Source organism: Macrobrachium rosenbergii, chromosome 1 (genome assembly GCF_040412425.1).
Source record: "Macrobrachium rosenbergii isolate ZJJX-2024 chromosome 1, ASM4041242v1, whole genome shotgun sequence".
Lineage (NCBI taxonomy): Eukaryota > Metazoa > Arthropoda > Malacostraca > Decapoda > Palaemonidae > Macrobrachium > Macrobrachium rosenbergii.
Window position 1 is genome coordinate 59806768 of NC_089741.1, and position 24483 is coordinate 59831250.

At 42.2% G+C, this 24483-nt stretch overlaps 1 protein-coding gene across 1 annotated transcript in view; it reads right to left on the bottom strand.

Moving 5' to 3' along the window:
* LOC136838906 (BOS complex subunit NCLN) overlaps positions 1 to 23209 on the bottom strand; it is a 60083-nt gene extending 36874 nt beyond the window's left edge. The window contains exons 1-4 of the mRNA XM_067104598.1: positions 22877 to 23209; positions 11125 to 11315; positions 10544 to 10688; positions 1981 to 2075 (exon numbers count right to left, since the gene is read on the bottom strand). Coding sequence (XP_066960699.1) covers positions 1981 to 2075; positions 10544 to 10688; positions 11125 to 11315; positions 22877 to 23045 — 600 coding nt within the window. The 5' untranslated portion in view covers positions 23046 to 23209. The remainder of the gene's footprint in view (positions 1 to 1980; positions 2076 to 10543; positions 10689 to 11124; positions 11316 to 22876) is intronic.
* Positions 23210 to 24483: the final 1274 nt, after the last annotated feature.

Here is a 24483-nt window from a genome sequence, read left to right on the forward strand (position 1 = left end):
TTAGAAAAATAGAGAAAACTCTATGCAAACTGAATGCCGCTGATGCAGCTATCACCTTCAACACTACGCATATTATTATGTATGATCATCGTTATTTTACAGTAGTTTAATCGTACCATCAAATCACAATGCTGTACTAATAAAAAAAAATGGTACACAGTATTTACAGTATTCATAAACAAGTTACAATAACAAGCGAGGTCACCCTATTTATGATTAAAATCCAGCAAGTGGTCAGTACCTTTATATCAAAGTGAAAAGCAATCATCAATCACTGACTACCTCAACTTTCAATACAGATGCAAATTAAAATCCTCTCTGGTTGTGTACTCAGAAATTATCACTATTATTGTACTATAACTGACTTTAGCAGGACCACAATATAAACAGTAAATAAGAGGTAAACTCTCATTCCCTTTATTAAATAAGGTGGAATTGTTACTGTCCAACCACTTTCCCATTAACAGATCATAAGCAATACTATGGAGAAAATAATAAAAATATTTAGAATATATTAAAAATTACAATTTTTCTATTTTTCAATTCTGCTCACATTCAATATCTGAAAGTTATTACCCTAAATAAACTTGACTAAAGTTTTGGAAAGTGATCACTTGCACAGCCAAACTTTTGATTGACAAACAAAAGGAAAGGAACAGATGAAGCAAAGATTTTGGGAGTTGGTATAGAATATGAGAAACTTGAAGGAGAATACAGTAGTAAGAAATTAAACATGAACCAGCCAAGTGGAACCAAATACAACACAAAGCTAAAAGAAAAAACATAAAACAAATGAAGTAGAGATTAATTCTGAAAAATACTTCAATGTACACAATGAAAAAAACAATATTATTACAATCAGACACCATTATGATACAAAAACTGTGTAAATGACTATTAATGAATTATCATTGTATTCCTATACAGTACCAAATTGTCTTTTAAATTTCTTGATACTCCTACTTCACTAAATTATGATTAAAAAAAATGATGGCCTTTAATGTATAGACCTTTCAATTCATTAAAAATCCCAACTAGAGCTCAGTGCTGCTGCACAAAATAGGGCTGATGCTACAGGATGTGGTCATGATAACCAAGTTGATAGTACTGTACATATCACTTTTAGAATGACTCTCAGCATGTTCAGTTGATGTGAGAAGAGCCAAGTTCAAGAATGGAGAACAGTACTGCATAAATACTATTATGATTCCATAATTTCAATTCCTGGTGTTTTCACTAACACTAACACGTAGACATATGATGTATGAACATTGCTGTATCAAGCTATTTCTTAAAACCTCATCTTGTGTCCTCAAATGAAAAAACCAGTCACTATCAATACAACTGATTCTCTGAAGTCATCTTACTCTAACTGAACAAGTACATTCAGAAAGTGCCTAATAAGTTGCAAGCTTTTTTTAAGTCTGTGCAACTTAATTTCTCTGAAAAATCTAAACAGTAAGTCTTGAGTTCACTTTGAAGCTAAATGCCATTTTTGCCACTCAAATCAGATTTGAATAATAGCACTGAGTTGCTAGTCTCATTACTCCTTCCATATTAAGATAAAGTCTAAAAACATGCAACCATTTACCCCTGAAATTGGCAGTTAATTACAAAAGTTTTTCATTGTACTTTTATTCGGCAGTTAATTACAAAAGTTTTACTTTTATTCAGCAGTTAATTACAAAATTTTTATTTTTATTCGGCAGTTCATTACAAAAGTTTTTCATTGTACTTTTATTCTTCAGAAATAACATAAACTCCCCATTTTTGGCAGCTGAATGTAAAGTAAACAGTGTTCACAGAAACAGTTGCTACTGAGAACTGATAACTACCATAATTTACATAACCATTTGTATGTCAAGTCAGAAAAGCCTAAACTAAACTGTCACTTGGAACCCACAGTTTAAGACTAAACCCATTTCCTTAAGTAAATCTGTCCCTGAACTTAAATATAGCTTAGACACATATTATACAGACCTGCACATTTGCAATGGACATATCAGTGATCAGCTTTGACTGACTTCCTCCTACTACAATTTGGTAGCCGTCAGAGGACAGTGAGCTCATCATTGCTGGGAAAGTACAAATTTGACAAAGCAGTTATTATTTCATAAGAGCTTTACAAATACAGTATAAATACAGTTAGTATATCTTTCAGACAATAATGTAGACTTGTGTTCAAGAGAGGAAAACCCTTGTTCTGTAAGAAAAAGCTTCTGAATTACTTAACATTTAATGTGTCAAATCTCTAAGTTAATCAATTTAATGTATCAAATCTCAAAGTTGATCTATATTTCTTCTCAGTGTACAAACTAGAGCTTTCTACGTAGGAGTGTTCCCAATGCAAGCTGGAAATGGTAACTGAAGCCCAGTAACAAGGTGGTTAATTGGTGGTAGGTGGTGGTGAGCGCCACCCAATCACCTGTAAGTAACCCATCACTTTTTCCTTTGGTAACATGAAGTAAAGGGATGGTTGAGGTTGGATTATGATAGAAGGCTCTGATTTCTATCATTCAGAAAAATAAAAATCAACCTGAAAATTTTATATTTATTCCTACAGGAATGCAAATAATCTCCTTTTATATAGGAGGCTTTCAACTCGGGTGGGAAGATTGTCTCACACATTTGACTGGCATCACTCCAACTGTACTGGAGTTTATTTAACTACGTCAAACCATGCTCTAGGAAAGGTTGTGTAGTCCTGTTTTTCTCATTTAAAAGCAGGAAATTAAGGCTTCTAGACTGCAACATCATGAATTAGAACATGATTATAAAAAAGGATTATGATTTAATTTTGATTATGGTCTGAATTTTTTTTTGTGATTAGATTATGATAACTGTACTTGTTTTTCATTTTTTATTATGATTTTGTTATGATTACTTTAGTTTGGTATTTTTCATTATGATTAGATTTTTTTTTTCTGTGCATGATTAGATTATGATCATGATCACATTTTGCTGTGATTATTTATAAAAAAAAATAATAATTAGCAATGGTCAAGTACAATGCCTTAGTAGGTCGCAAACTAAATCTATTAAGTGCACTATTCCATATTTGAGCACAGTAATATAACTATTTGATAACTTACTAACTAATGGTATCAAAAACATACCTTGTGTGTAAGAGGTTTTATTTGTTTTTGCTATACAGTACATAATACATCACTTCTATGAATTTATTTCAATGATCACAGCAATAATGAAAGCAAAGAATTTCTCATTGCAAAATATAGAACTTGTTATACAACTGATTTCTTATAGGCTACATATCTTCTCATCTAATGTCTAACTTACTAAGTGTTGGCTACACTTGATAAACATCAACTCCTCAAAGCGAACATCAGTAATTCTGCATTGTTCAGGACGAGAGACTTTCCCAGCAATAGAGAAAAATCTCTCAACTGGAACTGATGACGCTGGGATACACAGATATCAGAGAGCCAGTATCGTTACGTGGGGTAACACTGAATGGTTCTGTTGCCAGAAGAGAAGGGGATCACTGTCATCCTCTGTTGTTGGCTTACTCAGGTATGATTCTACTTGTGATGAGGCTGATGTTGATCTACACAGGGTAGACCTCGTTAATGGCAGCTCACTGGATGCTGATGATGTCATGAATCTGAACAGCTTGCACTTCTTTGTAGAGGACAGGCCCTCCTTATTTTCCTGGAAGGAACCCTTCTCTTCAGTGGCAGTAAGCATAATTTCATCAACTTTAGACTTCAGTAGGGATTTCATGACCCTGACTTCTGGTGAGCACCAGTCCATCTTAAAGCATGGATCTAGGAGTGAAGCCAGCTGAAATATCTCCATGTCTTCACAGATCTTTAACCTTTTCTCGATTGAGCTTTTGAGATTAGTAATCATCTTTGACTTGTATGTCTGTGACTGTGAAAGTTGTTCAAGCTCAGCTTTCAGTCCACGAATTACTTTGCATGGAATTACTTTGCTTGACATGACAACATTCTCTCCCCGGCACTCTAGAGTTGCTTGTTCAAATGGTGTCAAGATGTCTGTTATTTTCTTGATGAGATTAAGTTCATATCTGGTTAGCTTTACTAGACAATCTAACTGATCAAGCTTGGCTTGGCTGGATCAATATTCTTTATATAGCCTCAGATTTTTCACTATGAAGAAATTTCTCTAAAACTCAGAACCCTGTTCGTTTATGAAGGTGATATGTGATACAATTATTTGATACCCTACCTTCATGTGAGTATGGAAATTTGAAGTCCATCGAATGTTACCACTAACAACTTTGTCACAGTGCTTGCATTTCAGCTTCACCTGGGTAGTAGGATCTGGTTTGGAGCTGCCATGAAAATGGTCCAGTACTGGTTTCCCCATGATGATCTAAAGATGTACTTAATGAGGAGAGTGGAGTGGAGTGATGACTGAGTCTCTACTACCATCTGTCTGCCTTAAATTAGCCAGCAGCATGTGCATGTACAAACATGCTGCTGTCTGCTTTACATAGCCAGCAGCATGTACATGTACAAACGTGTTGGGTCTTGGGTGACTACAAGTAACACACACACACACACACACACACACACACACACACACACACACACACACACACACACACACACACACACACACTCTCTCTCTCTCTCTCTCTCTCTCTCTCTCTCTCTCTCTCTCTCTCTCTCTCTCTCTCAATGATAGGCAGTTTCCACAACAGATACACAGACAACTTGTTTAAATGCCCTGTGGCTGTGCACTCCCACACCAGCCTAGCGGTAATCATATTTACCAGCACTGCATTTCAAGTCTGCTGAAACATGTATAGGCTTTGTGTGCATTTGAGTGATAATATATCATGAGACACAAAGAAGTAAAAACATGAGATGGTGCCAAGGTTTCAAAATATACTTGGACTTGAAAGCGAGGTGCTTCATGGAAATTACAAAGAAATAATCACAATAATCACATTGACAAGAAAAATATGATGATTATCACTGCACAGTAATTTTTCATTATGATTTGATTATAATTATACGAGTTATCTCATTCTTTATTATGATTTGGTTATGATTACGTAATCGGAGCCATGGATTATGATTTTTTTACTGGTAATCATAATCATGCCGATATCTCAACACACTGTCTTACTTAAGTCTTCACACAGGTACTTGGTTGTACAGTCGACAAACGGTATTCGTGGGGATGCGTACCACTACCGCACGCGAATACTTGACACCCCTCTAAAAATGCTTATAACTTCCGATTTTGATAGTTCAAAACACCAAAAAACCCTCTAAAAATGCTTATACCTGAATATTTTAATAGTTTTATCACAAAAAGTGCATTTAGTCACGGAAATATGAAAATACAGTAATTTGTGAACATTTCTCTGTGAAAAATACCGCAGATAGGCAAATTTTCCACGAATAATGTGTATATATGTCCACAGAGGAATCCGTAAATAGGTGAAGCCACAAATCCAGAACCACAAATTGTAGGGGGGGTCCACTGCATAGTTCTCTGGTATCCTCCAAACTAGCACAAACATGAGTCCAACTGCCCACAGCTGAAAAGGGTGCAAAGGAGGGGTAAGGGCCCAGTATCCAAAACATCTGTGTCAACCTAAGCCCAACAATGCCCCTTAGGTGGGATGCAAACTTACTTGAAAGGAGCTTGGAAAAACTACACAACAATCAAGCAACCAGTGTAGGGGTAAGGAGAAAATGTTCATGGCCTACAGAGGCTCCCTTATGTGGGGAGGAAGGAATTCTTAGTCAGGACCCTAAACATTACTCTGAACCCTGTGTGCTAAAACGAACAGAATCCAGGTCTTTGCTTCACAAAGGACATTATTCCATTCACAGGACAGGGAGTCAGAAGGGAGGCTGGGGAGGCTATTGTACAACAAGGGTTAGATAAATGTATAACCACTACCTTCTCATGGGTAGTACGGACCAAGAATGAGTTGTCAGGATGGTAAGAGGTAATGACAATGCTATACTGAAGTAAAAGTTAGAGTTTTGGGAAAGGAGTTAAGAAACATAAAACAATTCATTTCATGGTCTCCACACTGAAAATCCTCCTACAGGTCAACATCCAGTGAAGACCCTTTCAAAAATGATTATAAGCAGTTAAATCAGTATAGGACAGAGAAGACAGAAGTATTCTGAGGCTAAGATTCCTCATCAGAAGGAGGGATGAAAGTCTAATGAAAAGTGGCTTTACACCTTGCTCCATTCTCAGTGCTTCTGCCATCTTTTGCTTTTCCCCACCCCTTAATTCCCTTCCATTTCCAAATTAAGGTTTGGAAGGCAACATGAAGGATCAGGTTGTGACCCCAAATTCTGGGGAAGGAGGAGGTCCCTGACCCATGACCCATGCACAAACACACGTAGAGTACAAGCATAGGTGTGTGAACACTTGAACTGACAATACAAAAGCAAGTGCAGAGCAGGAGCATACAGTACTTAACAAAAGAGGACAAGTAATGCAAGATCCTGGACAGTGTTTTAACAGGGGCAAGCAACTGAGTAACTGTAAGAATGATGACCATCCTGAGGAAAACCTATCATGAACATATGATTACAAAGAATCTGAATGTGTGGTCTAAGAGCTGGACCCCATTCTTCTATGATACCAAAGTATCACAACAAAAGTACTGACAACTGATCAAAACCATACACAGGCCTACAACAATAACAGACTTCATGGGCAAACCCCTGACAAGCATGATCTTCCTGATGGCAGTCTTGTTAATGGACCTGCAAGAGGAATTATGATTAGACTGACCATTTCTCCTGGAGTTCAATCCCTGATGGGAGCAAGATGTTCCTCCTCCTTTAGGAGAAGGAAAAAACTAGCGAAATCCTGGAGGATCTCTTAAAAGGAAAGATTCCTGAACATCCTCTTCTATCCTGGTCTGCAGACCAGGACAGGAGATGATGAAAAAGACAGGGGAGAACTTTAAGACACTACTCCCATTTTGTCTCACTCAACCCATGTGAAACTGTAAATTAATTTGTGGACAAAGTAAGTTACAGGCATGACCTTCCTGAAGAAAGCCTTTTACATGGACATGCGCAAGTAATTGTGACTCGACCAATCACTCCAAGTTCAGTTCCCAAGATGAGCGCAAGATTTTTGGTCCTCCTACATGAGAAGGTATACTCTGGAGAAATGCCAGAGGATCAACCTCATACTTGTCTGTGGACGGGGACAGGAGGGGATGACAGAAAACAAAAGAGAAGAGTATGAACACAGATGGGAGGTGAGAGGCAGAAATTGTTTTCAACTCTACATGCTGTCTCTCATGCAACAATGCTCAAATGATGAAGACTCATAAGACAGCAGCTAAAACAGCCAGCAGCATCTGTGGAACAGAATCAACAATTGTTGCAAGGACACACTAAACTTTAAGTAGGAGATCGTTTACACATATTGATAATCACCAACTCAGTGTCATAAGAGGAGTGCAGGGACCCATACAATCACTGACTTATACCTGAGAGAGAAGCAAGGGCATCACACCTTTAGTAGGATGAGAGGATTCCTAAGCACAAACACACTTGCAATTCAGAGCAAGAAGAGGGCATGACAGAAAAAAATGAGATGTGCAAATGCATGCTCAGGCCTTCCATCAAGATCTTACTCTAACCTCTCACAACCATCCAAGAAGAATGGATGATGTGAACATAAGTAGCAATGATGATAGGAGTGGAAGTGTGGAGCAAGAGCTTATGCAATGCACCAGCATGTACAAGCCACAAGCTCAGGGGTGGCCACTGTAGAAACAAGCCTACTTGGATAGAACTGCCCTGCTGCACCTTAGAAGTCTTGCCAAACCTTGAGACCACCTGACAGTTTCTCCTGATATTCAGTCTCATACAAGAGAATGGCGGTAAATGTCCCACATACAAAAGGGAACACCATGGGAAATCCTGAAGGATAATTCTGAGGTGAAGAGTCCCAAAGCACAACCCCCTATTCTTCAGCAGTCCAAAGACCAAGAAAGAAGCAGAGAGCATGAAGGGCAGGGATGGAAAACCAACACCACCTCTGGAAAAGTTCACATACAAATCTCCAGCAAAAGGAAATTTAAGACTTCTCGTAGCTATCACAGGCATTCAAACTACAGTATAAGTCTTACTGTAAAGACTTATAATCTACAAACAGTAAGTAAAACAACAGTCGTGAAAGCTTTATAGAAGCATGTTTATATCAAGATACTTCTGACACACTGAACAGCCACCAAAAACAAAAATCTCAAGCTCCAAAACCAGGCAAAAAAAGAAGAAAAAGTGAAGGGCTACTAATGTGTGTGGGCAGTGCCACTCCACTCACCCACTTGTCACCAATTAATCATCTTGTTACCAAGCTTCAAAGAGCATTTCCAGCTTATGTAGGAAACACTCCTATATAAAATGCTTAGTTTGTATTCTCACAGGAACAAATTAAAAATTCCAATATAAAATGAGTGGTTTGTATTCTCATAGGAGACTCGTCCTTCATGGAACATTCTAGTAAGTACAGTGCACTAAATTTACTGGACACCAAAGCAATTGAGGCATCCACTGGAATAACCAGGTTTGGCCACATTTTAAAAAGGCGAGAAAATCGTGTTCAAAGTTTTAAAACTTAGAAATGCCATAGCAACATTATTATTTGTTTCTCAGAAAAAATGTTTATATGAAAATTGTTGCAAATTTACTGTACTTGAATGCTTGGGTAGTAAAAAAAATTAGACTTTACAACTTTTGCTACTAGAAGCTAGAAAGTAGCAATAACTGAATGTGCTATGGCATTTTTAAGCATTTGAAACATTTTGAACATGGTTTTTCACCACTTATATACTCGACAGGTAAATTTCCGATTGAGAATTTGTTGGTTGGTAATAGTAAATTGGTTTAAGTAGCCCAGATACAATTTTTGGAATGTTCATTAGCAACTAGAAGTGTCTTAAGTGACACCAACAAGTAGCAAATTCAAATATTAATTTACTTTTGTGAATTTGCATAAAAGGAGCCCCAAACTCAAAAAATGTAATGTTTTAAGTTTTAGACGCATTTCCCTTCCCAGAGAGTTAATGTGATAAGAATTTCCTACTACTTGCTACTAGTAGCAAGTAGTAAGAAATCGGCAAGAAGATTATTATTCCAAAAAAATTCAATTAAAACAATTTTACAGGTACAAAAACAACATAGTATAATAATACATGTCAGTTTGGGTGTTTGTGTATGACACTACTTGCTACTTGTTCCTACTAGTAGGCATTAATAGTAAAAAAATGAGTCCAAGTCGTCAAACAACAAAACAAAGTCATAATGAATGAGTATCAGGTAAGTGCAACAATTTTCCTTAATACCAACAGTAAGTGTTTGTTAGTATTGTTTTTTGTTACAAGTAGCTCCTACTAGTAGCTAGTACGTATCACTAATAATAATTCCAAGTTGGAGATAATTCAGCACTACTAGTCACACGTAAGTTAAAAATTGTCTTTTGGTACAAGTATGCAGCAGCAGTCCAGTCTTGCAACAATAAGTAATAAAAGTATACAAGCAAAAAATAATATCAATATTACAAAAAATTATTTATAAATGGCTTAAGGATGCGTTTACAGTGTGCAAACAAGGTTTCGCGCCATTCCACACCAAAGTTTATGTTGTGAAACCAACTCTGGGATGAAAAAACGAAAATTGAGGGGGTGTGCCCAAACCTGGTTATTCCAGTGCACGCCTCAATTGCTTTCCTATCTAAGCCTGTAAGCATGGGTTTTTTTTAATCCCATGGTAAGGCTACATAGAATACAGTTTGGTATACAGTATTACAGTATTGGTAAGTATTTAACGCATTGTTGTATATACTTAATTTGTTTAATCTGTGTACGTATGCACGTCTGTACGTACACATACATCACACTATGAAACACCAAGTACTCTCTCTCTCTCTCTCTCTCTATAATTATTTAATGCAATGCTATACTTATTACTTGATATATATTTTTTGGTCAGTGAATGTGTGCATGTCCATACACACAGGTATGCATTGTTATGAAACATAGCACACTTACTGTTCACACACTTTTTCCCTCTGGTATTTTTATTTTATTTAATTTAATAAAGTGGTATACTTAATACTGTATATACTATATACATTTTTTGGTCTGAGTTTGAGTATACATACACAAATGAATCACAAGGAAAAAATATACATTGCATTCTCTCTCTCTCTCTTTTCAAAAAAGAAGCAAAAATGTTTACGGTCTTTTTTGTATTGTATGAGATTCGTATTTTCATAGCAGGCATAAGTAGATAGAACTACATTCTTGCTAGGCTATAGCACTGATGTACTGTATTTTAGAAGCAATTCACTTTGCAGATAAATTTCTGAAACCAAATTTGCAGTAAACTATAAGCTGTGCAAGTTAGTTCTGGGGATTGTCTTGACTTTTGTTACTTACTGAGAGGCCAGCACTCAAACTGTCCATTAAGCTGACTTGCCAGGGTAATGTCAACCTAAACTTAGCATTTTTAAAGCTTACTTCATCTTACAGTGAAATCTCTAACACAGTACTAACCTGCTGCAGCAGATGACGCTGAATCTGTATTTGTTGAAGTTCTAACAGCTTCATAGATCTCTGTGAGCTCTTTTGTTTCGAATGCTAAGTATACAGCAATCTGAGTATCGCTATCCAGCATTGCCTCCTCAACATCATGAACCAACTAATATGATTCCAAGAAAGAGAAAAAAATGTTATTACACGGACTACCAACTTCCAGAAAACTTAATTATTCTAACTGTCCCACAAAGGTCCTGTCATATAACCTGAAAGGAGATTTCTCTTCTATAACAATGAAGTGTATAGAGACTATTTAATGTAACATCAGTGATTTTTATGATTGGTTTGGTAAAGGGTAATGAAATCACTGTAGTGTAGTATACCGTAAAATACATAAATAGCAACATTTCTCATTTGGAGTATCTACCATTTAACTTTTCCATAAGATAAAGATATGCAAGAGTAAAAAAAATTACACTATAAAGGACAATATATTCAGCATACTGCTCCCTCTAAATAACACTTCTTATACAAGTTCTACAACTGTACAGTTACAACAAAAGCCTGATACACAGTGCTCTCTTTTCTCTAAAACATACCTTCTGCTGATCCTCTGAGAGGCCAAGCAGGTTGGAAGGCAGGAGAACCAGAAGTGCTGCAGCACCCTGGCTGATCAACTGCTGATATAGTGAAGGTGTAAGATCAGTCAAGCGCGCTAAAACACAACGCCGCGCCAGCGACGGTGCATCTAAGGTTCGAGCCTCTACATTCACCAAACTGCTTCGACTACCTGTTCGTCAAGCGCTACCATTAGACTAAAGATGACATGATAGTGTATATAGATGAAAAATGAATAATAGTATAATAATTAATTACAGGCAGTCCCTGGTTAACGGCAGGCTCAGTTAACAGCGACCCGGTTTTATGGGGCTTGTCTAGTGATGAAAATCGGCAATTTTCTGCGCCAAAAATCACTGATTTCCACTTATTGGCGCCGATAATTGGGTACTGGCGCTGATACATGCCTAACAGAGGCGCCGATAACCAAAAAACGCCGATTTTCGGTTATCGGCAATTTTCAGTTATCATCACACCCTCAGAAACGGAACCCCGCCAGTAACCGGGGACTGCCTGTATAAAGTACTGTACTTCTCAAATCACTGCATTGTAAGTCTCAGGTGTATTTACACAAGTTTTTTAAAGCCCCACTGTCCACCTGAAATTAGTCTTGATTGAAGTAATGAAGCCCACTTCAATAACTATTGCAGTTATAAGGTGTTTCTACAACTACAGATTAGCTCAAATCTTATATAGCAGAAGCTTAAGGACATTACATTAGTAACTATGAATGACTGCAATATAGTAAATGGAGGATATTTTGCATTTTTCCTAGATATACAAACCTGAAGTATTTTACAATATTTGATATTGATATACCTTTGACACAAGCTGGTCTGGCCACTGAAGCTTGCTAACATGGTACAGTAGTTTACTAACTAAAAGCAAATGAGGGAGTAGGTCCAGGATACAAACCTTAGTTTTTTAAATGGAGAAACACCTTAGGCAGCAGATATTTTCTGAAGAACATAGCTAAGTCATTCTTTCCAAGTAGAAATGCCAGCTTCTTGGTCATGTATGTGAGCATGGAAGGACAACTTCTGCACCTGCCTGTACTGCCAGGCATATGTGGTGTAGAGGCTTCAAGGGCCCTGTGCACTCATCAGTGACTTTCTATTAGCCTTCCTCCAGCAGTGGCTGTGCCTTTAAAATGACATTTTTATAATAAAATAAAGTTTTATATATACTTACCAAATAATTACATAGCTATTGTTTCTACAATTTAACATTCGCGGTAGCGCTCGTTTGTTAAAGGTGTAGTTATACTGCCCTGCCCACTTTTGGGGAAGGATAGGTACAACACAGCTAAAGAGCTCAGTTCATTTATGCTCTATGTCCATGAGAGGGGAGGAGGTAGGGCTCTGATCATGTAATTATTTGGTAAGTATATATAACACTTTTTTTTATTATAAAAATATTTTTATATAAGTAACTTACCAAGTAATTACATAGCTGAATCCCACACTGACAGGAGGTGGGCTACATGGACAAAGCTACTCAAAAACACTCAGGGATGGAGATGAATTTGAAATAGGAAATTTAGCTAGCATTGTGGTAACCCTACCAGGTGAGGGAGCTATGGCAGGTAGATACTGCCACTGGTCGCAGCTCCTCTCGACCTGTAATGGCGTGGCGGTAGAGCCAAGAGTCGCCTCTACTTCAGTGGGTACTTTGCAACATAGGAGTTAATCGCAGGTTGCCAATGCTAACAATACAAACGAGACACATCAAAATGTGTGTGTGCCCTTGTCCTGGGTGCAGTACAAAATATGACCAGAATTTTAAAACCTACACCACAAACTTGTTAAAAATCAAACCAACTGATGGTACTCACGACACAGTAGCAATCAGGCTTCCCAAGAAAACACCAATCCTCATTCAAGGAGAGTGGATAGAGGAAAAATAAGAAATTCCCCCTATACCTCTTCACCCAACAACACGCCAGCTGCGAAAAACAGGCCTAGAGTACTGCAATTTTCGTAAGTTGTTTCCACATCACACAGGTAGAACATTGTAAAAACTGATTTGCACCTCCAATACATGGATTGCAGGAGAGAAGACAGCAACAGATTTTGCTTGAAGACCAAGGACGTCGCTACTGCTCTAATTTCATGTATAAAGGAAAAACATCCTCCTGGATCTTGGAGTGTGATTCAGAAATCGCAGTTCTTAAAATAACAATTTTTAAAGTAAATTGTATTTTTCCTAACTATACAAACCCAAGGTCCTTTACATTAGGAATTACTTTCAGGCGTAGGCTGGAAACGGCCGTTAAACTCTTGAGCAAGGTGGTTAGGCAGTAACTACCGCCAGGTAGGCGGGGATACCCGCCTGCCCACATGTAAACATTCCAGTTTGCCTTTCAGTCCAGATTCAGATTGAGGGGTGGCATGAGGTGGGCATAAAGTGTAAAGGACCTCGGGTTTGTATAGTTAGGAAAAATACAATTTACTTTAAAAATTGTTATTTGTTCCAACACAATATACAAACCCTCGGTCCTTTACATTAGGAAGACTCACTGGTTGGAGGGAGGAATCTGAGTGAGTCTCCTGAACTGACTGGAGTTCTACACACCTGGGTTACTCCTCCTGGTCGAAAGAGCGAGGAGGAGTACCGTGCCTCTGACATATGATCGGAGTGTAGGAACTGCAAGATCAAATGTCAGATACTGGACCTTTTCGCATGAGTGAGGAAGCGTAACTCCTACGAAATATGCTGGAAGGATCTAGAGTCGGAGGCAGTAAGGAAAAGCCGAGATAAGGTTCCCTTATTGCCAGTCTCTCCTTCCTCCCCTTGCTAGAGGAAGGAGCGGAATTGCTCCTATGATTCTATAAGAAAAATAGAACGGGTGCTCGATGTGTGGTCTTACCGCATCAGTGCCAGTTCAAGCAGCTATTGGTCCTATTCTCATCCCTAAGGAGGAGAAGTTGGAGGACGGGGAAAGAGGAGGAAGAGAGGCCAGTCACTTTCGGAATCCTTCTCACTTCCAGAACCAACGCCTTAGGCGAGATGCTACTCGTCCTCTTGAAGGAGCCGGGTAAGACAACACAACTTGTTGAGCAGCCACCACAGAGCCAAGGAAAAAGGGTTCCAAGGGCCTGTGGGCAAGACCGAAGGAAGAAAACAAGAGTGTGGTCTAAGAGACCACATCTTGCTTCCAGACCGACAGAAACTTCCGGAATGCAAGGGATGGACCAAGCCATCGACTTTGTGAGCTCTCGGGTGAAAGGTACCGGTATTGACGTTGTCAGCTGCCAAGTACCTGCTTTGATCGCTTCACGAAGTCAGGAGGAAGATGTGTCCTTAGACACTTCTTCCTTGGGAGAGACAGTACCAGCGAAAACGTTGACGACATACAGGTTAGGAATGTCGAGCCTTTCGGTAAGTACCACAGCTCCCAATAGGACAAAGTGACGAATGATCTGGATCCTCGATACCAAGTCCAAGGAGGAGGGGAACAAGAAGGACTCGAACCCGACAGTCGATGCCAATGGATTCGGAGTCCACCTATGACATCCGAGAAGTAGTCGAGGTATGATCCCCATCCCTGTTCTTCCATCTTCTACGCCAAGGCCAGGGTAAGATGAGAGATGGTCCTAAGAGGGCATATCTCTATCCGATGGCTCGTAGGCACGGCAGGAGCACGGACAGGAACTCCCAAACGAGTGATGTGCCACCCAGGAAACAGTTCCCTGGGAGAGCACGACTGAAGAAGCTTCGTCCGTAGCTAACTCTCAACTGAGGAGACGGAAGGCTACCAGATAGAAGACTAGGTCGCAAGGGCCTACGTCTTCACAAATGAAAGGGAGAGAAGCAACCCTCGCGGAGAAGACGGGGAAGTCCAGACTTGACGTTTACTTTCTGACCCGAGAAGAAGTTCCGACAACGACACCACCACCAGCTAAGACGGATCCAGTCCCAGGGACAGTGTTGCAGAGGACTTCAAGGGATATCCAGCTACATCCGTTGCCGCTCGGCAAGAAAGCCTGTGCTTGAAAGGAAAGCTGGAAAGTCTCCCAGTCCTGAACACACAGGGATGTACTGTCTCAAGAACCGCTTCTTGTGTAGCTGCTACAGGAGGTTGGGTCAAGCGGAATTCTTCTCAATGCCTCGGCAATCAGGTCAGATGAAGGCGAAGTCTTCAAGTATATGTCTGTAACTCGGGGTGAGCAATGTTTGTGAACCCCTAGTGAAACGGACAAATACGGAGGGAAAAAAACGTTGATATCGAGTTTTCACCAAAAAGACAGCATGCCTCAACAGAGCGGCCCCTGGTCTGGTATGAAGGAGCGAGAAAAAAACTACCGATTTGTGTGCAGGGAGGCAACAGAAGGACGGTAGGGATTTCTCAGTCGAGCAGTCTCTGCATGAATCTTCGTGAAGAAAGAGTGAGCAGCATGTTCCGTCCCGATCACTCAAACCCGAGGCCAGGCTTGCCTATCAGTACATCCCCACCACGAATGCATCTGGTTAATTCATCTGTCGAGTGTGCAATAGAACAACACTCGAGTACCTGCAAATGTCGAGATGAAACAGGAGGAAAAAACGATTGCCTCTTGTTTGTCGACAAATGCCACTACTGTGGTTTTGTTGTTCGACGAAACCAGTGAGTGCCGCAAAACCCATCCTGAATTCTCGGACGGCCAAAAGGCTGCCCTGAGCCCAGGATGGTGATGAGAAGGTACTAATCGTCTCAGTCACACAAATTCAAGACAAGGTCTTACCAGTGTGCGCCTATTCCTCAATCTGTGAATCCGTAAGTAGACACAAGATGTGAGGGGAATATGCAAGCATATTCGAAGGTTCCTTCAATCAAGCATTAGCCTAACTCTTTCCTCATACATCGAAGAGGAAAGAACGGAGGAAAGGGAAGCAGACTTCCATTCTCCACCATGGGGAAGCTTCTGCAAGTTGACAGGGTACCGGCAACAATTAGCTCTAGCCGGCTGGCACCTTTCAATCGAGCACGGGAGAGGTGGCGGGATGGAAGTTCGATGGAAAGAATTGCCGAAACCTAAGGGAAATAGATACTTCTCCTGAAGGAATCCATTCCCAGGTCTCGGCAATGTCGCTGCCAGTTCCAGAGACTCGATAAGTATCATTTCGTCCAGGCATCAGCAGTTGCAATCTTCTTCTGAAGCCTAGAACTTCTTAGCTAAGGAGTTGAGGGGGGCTGGCTTGAACTCAAGGTCGAGCTGAGATGACTAAGACCCAAAGTTCTTGGCCATTGTCCAAAGGACAAGTCAGTGCCCTGGTGGGAACCTTGATTACCGGGGTATCTGGCAAATCTCTGAAAGAGAAAGGCAGAACCAAGTAAGGGTTCGTTCCCAAGGGTCGAGCCATCTCGGGACTTACGAAACCGGAGATCCGAATTGGGACAAAGTCCTTCTTCTTAGCACCAGAATTGCCCAAAAAACTGCAGTCGGCAAGACCCTCCGAGGCAAGAAGAATTCATATTCTGTCTAGGCAGGGGTGGAAGCTTGGTGTCTCGACCTGAATTAACTCCTTCGAAGAAAAGAATTCATCAGGTCGAGAACGCTCTCGGAAGCCAGAACCGCAGAGGTCCCTGACACTCTCAGCCCCTCGGAAACTGCAAGGGTTGCGAGTGATGAAGGTTATTCATTGGGGGAGCCGCGGTCCTGTCCCGGGGATCCTCCCGCCGATTCGTCGGCACGAAGTTCTCTGAGAACACGGGGGCGATCGTAACTTGAAAAGGAAGACCCCCGCTGTTTTCGACGCGTGAAACTCCTGTACCTCTCCCCTTGGAGGGAGACCTTGACAGATCCCATGAAACCCTCCTCGGCTACCTGGTTATACAGTAATATGAGAGAATTGGGGGACCGATACCCAAAGCACGCCAGGCAGCCAAACTCCGAAAGAAAATTTCGTCGGAGCTCTCTCTGTCCATCTCGCGCCTCTCGGAACAACCGAGAGGAAAAAAGAGTATCCCTACCTGTCCTGCCAGTAAGATAAGCAGGAGAGGCGGACCGTGAGCGATAATCAACCGAAGGAGATTACTGCCACATGGGGAAAGAAGAGCACTTGTGCTGTGGCAAAGCGCTTTCCTGGGAAGAGCAAAAGTTCACTCGAACATAGCCAAGAACCCGAATCGGAAAAAAACCGAGTAGGGCCGAGCCGAGCCGATCATGCGAACGCGATCCAGCTGGTTGGTATGCGGTGGACTGGGAGGCAGGCAGGGCGAGCTGAGCCGAGCCGAGCCAGTCTGGCAAGCAGAGTTGAGCCGAGCCAGTCTCGTAAGTGTGACCGGGGGCCGAGCCAAGCCAATTGCGCGAACACAATCGTAACTGGGCAGGCCGGACTCGTCTGCTGTGAACAATGGCTAGTTTCCCGAACTCTAAACTCCTTTGAGGCCAAGGCCCCTCGAGAAGAAGGTTCAAAGGGGAATTCTGTGTCTGCTATCTTATATGCTCGAACCCTAAAGTTCGAGACAAGAATGAAGCCCGCCCGAGCAACTGAAGCAGCTGGCGGGCAGTATCGAGACAACTGGCATCTCAGCACCCGACACCTGGGTGTCCCGGCAACCAGACACCTGGGTGTCTCGGCACTTTCTCTCGTCCTGTGTCTCTCTCGTAAGGAGAGCGCTCGTGATTCATAGAATTCGAGCTACCCACGAGACTTCCGAAAATTGGGAGCGGCTGCTTTGTTTCCTAACAGATCGAAAGAGCCAAGCACAGATCCAGTCTTAGACGCAGACTTCCAAGTTTGGCAATGAGGGCGTGGCCTCTCGAGGACCACGCTCTGCTTGGCCGAGATCCCACAGGAGAATGCGACCAGTTCTTCGCCGAGGGCGGAAGAGCCAACGAGAAAGAAACTTGTCTCCCGGAAGATAGTCAGTCCCTTAGAAGTCCCGCAGGACTCCCAAAGTGAATATCTTCCTTGCTTCTTCTGATGTTCGAACTTACAGGATCGAGACACCAGGCTGGGAACCTGACCGAGCACTGGCAAACACTCGGGGAGCGCTTGCAGTGCTGGCAGGAAGAGGAGCCGAGACACCTGGGTGCCTCAGCCCTTTCTCTCGCACTGCTCCCGAACTTGGCCGAGGAAAATCTCTCCAGACCAGATTGGGATATTCGATATTCCATAGAATCTCAAGCACTCGGAGCGGCTCGCGAATGAGCGCCCAAAGCAGCCCCCATCAGAGGCGGAACCTCTAAGACTCGGGAACGGGATCGCAAACTGAGGTCTGCAGTCCATGCCGCTTCCAAAACACAAACCCAGGGCTATGCGAATCGGTCTAGCAGAACCCAAGGTCGGGAAGAGCCAACGAGACCCACTGCCTCCTTGGAAGGAGGCAGTCCCTGGTCCCGGACGCCCAAGGGCATCAAGGGGGAAGAGCAGCATTCCTCTCCGCCGGCCGACGGAGGTCTGTCCGATTCTCAGGACCCCCTTGCACCTCGGGAGAGGAAGGGAAGCGCAGCAGAAGATGAAATCGAAGATAAGATGAAGAAGACGGCTGCTACTTCCATAGGGCGGCTTCCTTCATCTCCCATTCCGACATCTTCTACAGGATAGTGGACACGAAACATCGTGAATCCTCCAGGGTAGCCCAGCAGGAACACAACAGACGCAGCCAGACACCACCTCCACCACGAAGCAGCAGGCATGATCAGGACAGCTGATGCAGGAGCTACGGCAGCGGTTCGGAAGGCAGGAGCTACTGCAACGGCCAGGAACATCACCTCAACAGGACGACTTCCTACATTTTCACGCCGACATCTTCTACAGGATGGCGGACATCGTAACCTCTGGGGCAGCTGGCAGGGACGCACGGAAGCGGCCCCGGGCATGACCGCCAGAAGTGGCAGGAATGATCAGGACAGCCGATGCAGGAGCTACGGCACAGGTTCGGAGGGCAGGAGCTATTGCAGCGGCCGGAGCGTCACTTCCACAAGCGACTTCCCTTCCCTTTCACGCCAACATCTTCTACAGGATGGCAGACATCGTAATCTCCAGGGCAGCTGGCAGGAACACAACGGAAGCGCCCCGGCACGATCACTAGGAGAAGAAGCAGACACGACCAGGACATCCGATGCAGGAGCCACGTTAGCAGTTCGGAAGGCAGGAGCTACTGCAACGACAGAATGTCATTTGAAAGTCACCAGCAGCGACAGGAGCGATCAGGAGGCTGCGGCAGGAGACCAGGAAGAGCAGCCCAGAGACTGTCGCCGAGTTGACAAGAGCATAACACAGAACAGCAGGAGCAGATGGACCACAGATACGCAGGAGGCATTGCAACAGCATACATGAAAACCAGCAATGACAGTGATCGATCTACATCGGGCGGGAACAGAGTCAGAGCGATCCCGGCGTGGAAATATGTCATCTAATCAGGTATTGTGGGACGATCCCAAGCAACACTGAATGAATGTTGGGACTGCTTCATGCGAGATATTCTTGATATATCCAGCCAACTACTGCTGTGTCTGCGATGCTCACTGTCAACCTGAAAGAAAAGCAAAGATGATTAGTAGAGGGACTCTCCTCCCGCTACAAAGGGAACTGCCCTACGCAGCGGGAGGAGGTACTCTAGACGAGGTCGCCCGATTGCTCTCCGCCCCTGGTCTTCGCCCGACAAGCGAGCGAAGAGGGCGAAGGAGAGAGATCTACTAAAGGGGAGAAGGAAGAACCTACGGGAAGAGAAAAAAGGACGGAGGGGAGGCCACCAAGGGCGCCATGGAAGTGGAACTTATCGACGACGCCCGCAATTCCCTAAGCGCAGGCGGCGAGCAACCAACACTCAGCATAAGTAGGGAGAAATTAGTGATGCCCCTTATACACGGAGGGCAGAAGCCCAAGAAGGAAACTAACTCTTACGTCCCGATGGATGTAGGGGAGTGAAGATATTGCGTCCCCAAACTATATCTCCGAAATGCGGAGGGGCGCCTTCAGTATTTCACGTAAAGGGCTGCTGGAGAGAAGCATTACCACTTGGTTACGCTTACTCCCAGTTCACGCCCCTTGGCCATCAAACCCAAGACACAGGCAGGGAAGCGATGGCTTATGCAAGGTTATCACAAATCGTGGGTTTATATTAATAAATATCAAACACACGTGTATATATAAACAAAAAAACAGAAAGATCCCACCGGGATAATAAGAGCTTAACGACAGTCAGGCAGAGAGAACGAAAACACGTCAGCAACGCATGACGGCCGAAAGCAAACTGGAATGTTTACATCTGGGCAGGCGGGTATCCCCGCCTACCTGGTGGTAGTTGCTGCCTAATCACCTTGCTCAAGAGCTTAAATGCTGTTTCCAGCCTACGCCTGAAAGTAATTCCTAATGTAAAGGACCGAGGGTTTGTATATTGTGTCGGAACAACTATGAAGTCACCCTCTAATGGAATCCAACACAATGTTCTGTTTCCATCTTAAACTGAGTCAGTAGGACAAAGTCATTTATAGGAGAGAGAACGATGACTGGTCCCTGGCTACCAAACCTATTTTCTACAAGGAAGATTCATCATAAAAGCCCGGAGTGGTCACCTTTGAATTCCAGCACATTATTCTCCAGCATCCACTTCACCTCTGCTGACAGGACCTGAGCTTTTGGAGACCCTGGAGGGTTGGCTGGGGAACAGTGGTACATGTGAACCTGATGAGTAGTAGTCTCTGCATTCTCCGATGCAAAAATGTCCTTTGAGGTGTCAAATGGCAAGGGAAGTGACTTACTCGATGTGTTAGACAAGAGGGAATCAAGACGGTTCACCTGGCTCAAAACACTATGAGCATGCTGACATCAAGACAGTCAGAAAGTCTCACCTTGGGACTGTTCCTAATAATGTTTTCTTTTGGCAAGATGAAGTTCAGTGACGGCACTGTACGCAGAAATGTCCACACTAGATGGTGACCGAAGAACAAGGGCCTGAATTAGCCAGTTACATTCCTTATTACCACTTGCATTGAGGAATACTCCTTCATAAAAGGAAATAGTTACTATTTCCATAGAAACTATTGTTTTTTTGGTGTTTTAATGCTGGGGCCATTCTGGCAGGTACAGTGTTCATTTCTGTCATTAGATGCTCAGATAACTCATTACAGCCCATGTCCAATGAAAAAGAGGAACCCCAGTGTGACATCAAACCTTTAAAGAAGGTAAATTTAAGTGGGGATAGGGGGCTCTTGTCTGGTAGGACATAGAATCTCACGTAAGTTTAGGAAATATAGGTTACACTTTACCCATCTTTTTTACTCTTGGTACTTCCCCCCTGTTAGAAATTGTCAAAACCCATTTCCAACAAGAGGGCTGCCCAACTCAATAGACCCAACTCAATGGACACAGGGTAGGGGTTGTATTAAGTTAACTGAGTATTTCAGATAAAAAATCAAATTCTTTGGAACTGCATAAAAAATACCCAAAGCTAGGATACCAGAAAAATATTTCAAAAACTTTTGAATGTATTGTTAGTAGACAAATGTTCAAGGGGGTTTTTGGTAATTCCAAGGAAGAGCTCCACACACATATACAGTATTGTTAATAATAAAATTTTTTAATTGAACAATAGCCTGTAGAAGAGAGTGTAATGATGCAGTACTGGTGTGATAACTTGAGAAATTTACTGTCCCTTGTTTATATATGTTTTTACATTGATCCCTGAGGGGCTGGTACCAAACTTGGCATCCTGTAGAGCTTTTCTGCAAAAAAGAAAAAAAATACAAAGGATGTTAAATTTCTGGTAAAATTTTATAAGTTGCCAATATTCTCCACTGGAAAATAGAATGGTTTTTCTGATATATTTTCACAAGTTTGGAATGATTTTGATGACAATTTTACTCGGAAATCAATAGTTGTGGAGTTGGGGTATTGATACCCTAACCACAGAACTATGTATTTCCAATGAAAATCGACATCAAATTCATTCAAAATGCGTGAAAATATAGCAGAAAAACCATTCGCATTTGATCCTCCACAGGCTAGTCCTAAACATGGCGAAATACATTTGACCCCCCAGGGGCTAGTACTAAACATGGTGAAACATTGTAGATGAATCACTGTTTCGCTGTGTTTAGTACTAGCCCCTGGGGGATCAAATGTTGATAAGTGAGTTGGTCATTCCACATATTCCCTAGAGAGTTAAATAAAATACATTAAGTTATTTATCATTTGTGCATACTGTTTATGGGGTTCCAAATGACGAGAATGAAGAGTTCTTAAAAAATGTAGGTTTTAATTTCATATGGTGTATTGGCAACTTATAAAATAATACCAGATTTCTCACAATGTGTAAATTTTTCAATTTATCTCGCCTGTAGTGCATCATATACACCATTTTTTATATTTTTCAATCAAAACCTTTCATTAATAAACAATATCTCCCTGCAGACCTCATCCTTAGAATTACCGAGTTTTCAGTCACTATTCATCTAAGTCTAAGCTATATAAGGATGCTTAGGTTAGCCTATATTTATATTATGGTAGCTGTTCCCACCAGGCCAAAGTGTAGCCTAGTTGCCCCCCAAAAATAAATACCCAATGTAGTATTTATTGGAGTTCGCTACACTCAGTCACACTTATGCCACCTTCAACTAAGCTAAGGTGGGCAGGATACCATGACTTGCAGTAGCCTAGGCTAGCCTAGTGCCTCCTCGTAAGTAATGGAGATAAGACCGCTGGCTTACCCGGCGTCCCTACGGGCAAATCAACTTAAAACTATTTATTTCAAGCATTTAATCATTAATCTCTTCACTTATGCGACCCCCGTCCGTCCCTCACCATGAGCAGAGCCATGTAGGTCATATTGCTGTAGCCGGTAAACTGTAAACTCGGCGGCGGCATCTACCACGGGCACAGGCGAAATGAGGATCAGAAGGGGCAGTGCCACCACCAGATAATACGGCACGCTGTTCCTCAGCACTTCCACTATATCACTGTCACACCACATCTCACTACGTTTGGTACTGTCAACACTATGAAAAACGGACGAATTCTGCGCCCTGCGGAAACCCTTTGGCACTGTGGCACTGTCACCAGCTCTCTCGTCGTCTCTTCTCTGGCGTCTCCTGCAGACGAAATTTTTCCAAACCGGATGGTTCGGATTCGTTATCATGCGCTCGCTGTAAAATTGTCGTTCTTTCCACCACGAAACCGGCGTTTCCATCAATGCATTTACTCCAGTTATTAATTCACGTACAGTAATATTTACTTCAAGTAACTGCCTAAAAACCAGTTAACTGTCATCATTCTGTCTGTACTAAATTACGTTAAAACCATCTAACAAATTCATACCAAAAACAAAATTAGTAGTTTTGTATATTCCGTAAGTATACGAGAGCGCCATCGCACAAAAAATTAATCAAAGTTAAATATAACAAAGATTTTTTATAAAAGAACGTAACTTATGGAGACTGACTCATAAATACTCGCATAAACAAAATTTGAACGGGCATCAGTACAAAGTGGTAGTGGTACACGAAGATAGCGATTGCGAAAGTAATGGAGATAAGACACCCGTCGAATGAGAGCAAGGTTCAGAGAATACATATTTCAGACCTTGGAGAAAGGATCATCAGATAATGACGTATGAAGCCATCATTATCGCACAGCATGTGGAAAATGGTTTGCTGGTTAGAACATTCTTATGGATGAATGATGTTAAAAATAACAAGTGCATGCCAAGAATATCATGAAGGAGATAGAAATTGTAATAGCTGAAATGAAGATGGTAGCTCTTACTACAGAGAAGAAAACTTATGCAGGTATGGTCAAGGAAAATGAGTTTCAGGGAAAATTATTGAGAGGAAAGCTGAGGTTGCTAATGCCATTAAGGATATTCCAATTATTAATATGAGGTCTACCTCAAATGGAAGTGTGGTTATCGGTTTTGCAGATGCAACCAGTTGAACCAGTAGAGATGAGACAGTGACCAGGATATATAAGTGTAGAGGGTGCTGACGCCGTCGTCTTAGACCATGGCTGACGCAATGATGATTGGGAAACTGAAACCAGAAATAATGATCTGTAACGTCTGTGATGAGGAAGATGCTGTGGTTGAAGCGCTAGTTGACAGAAACCACTTCAGATGTGAGGGCAAAGATGAAGTTGCTATCCAGTAGACCCGCCGCAAGACTACCAGCTTCATTCTGAAATGTGAACCTGTGATTCGCAATCCCGTAGGGGATTAGCGCCGTCAACGTACCTCACGCGGTGCACTGTAGGCATTACTTCAGGTTCTTTGCAGCGTCCCTTCGGCCCATAGCTGCAACTCTTTCATTCCTTTTACTACAGGCTGCCTCCATTCAAAATCTCTCATCCATCGTGCTCTCCACCCTCTCCTAACAATTATTTCAACATTATTTTCAGCGCTGAACGACCTCAAAGGT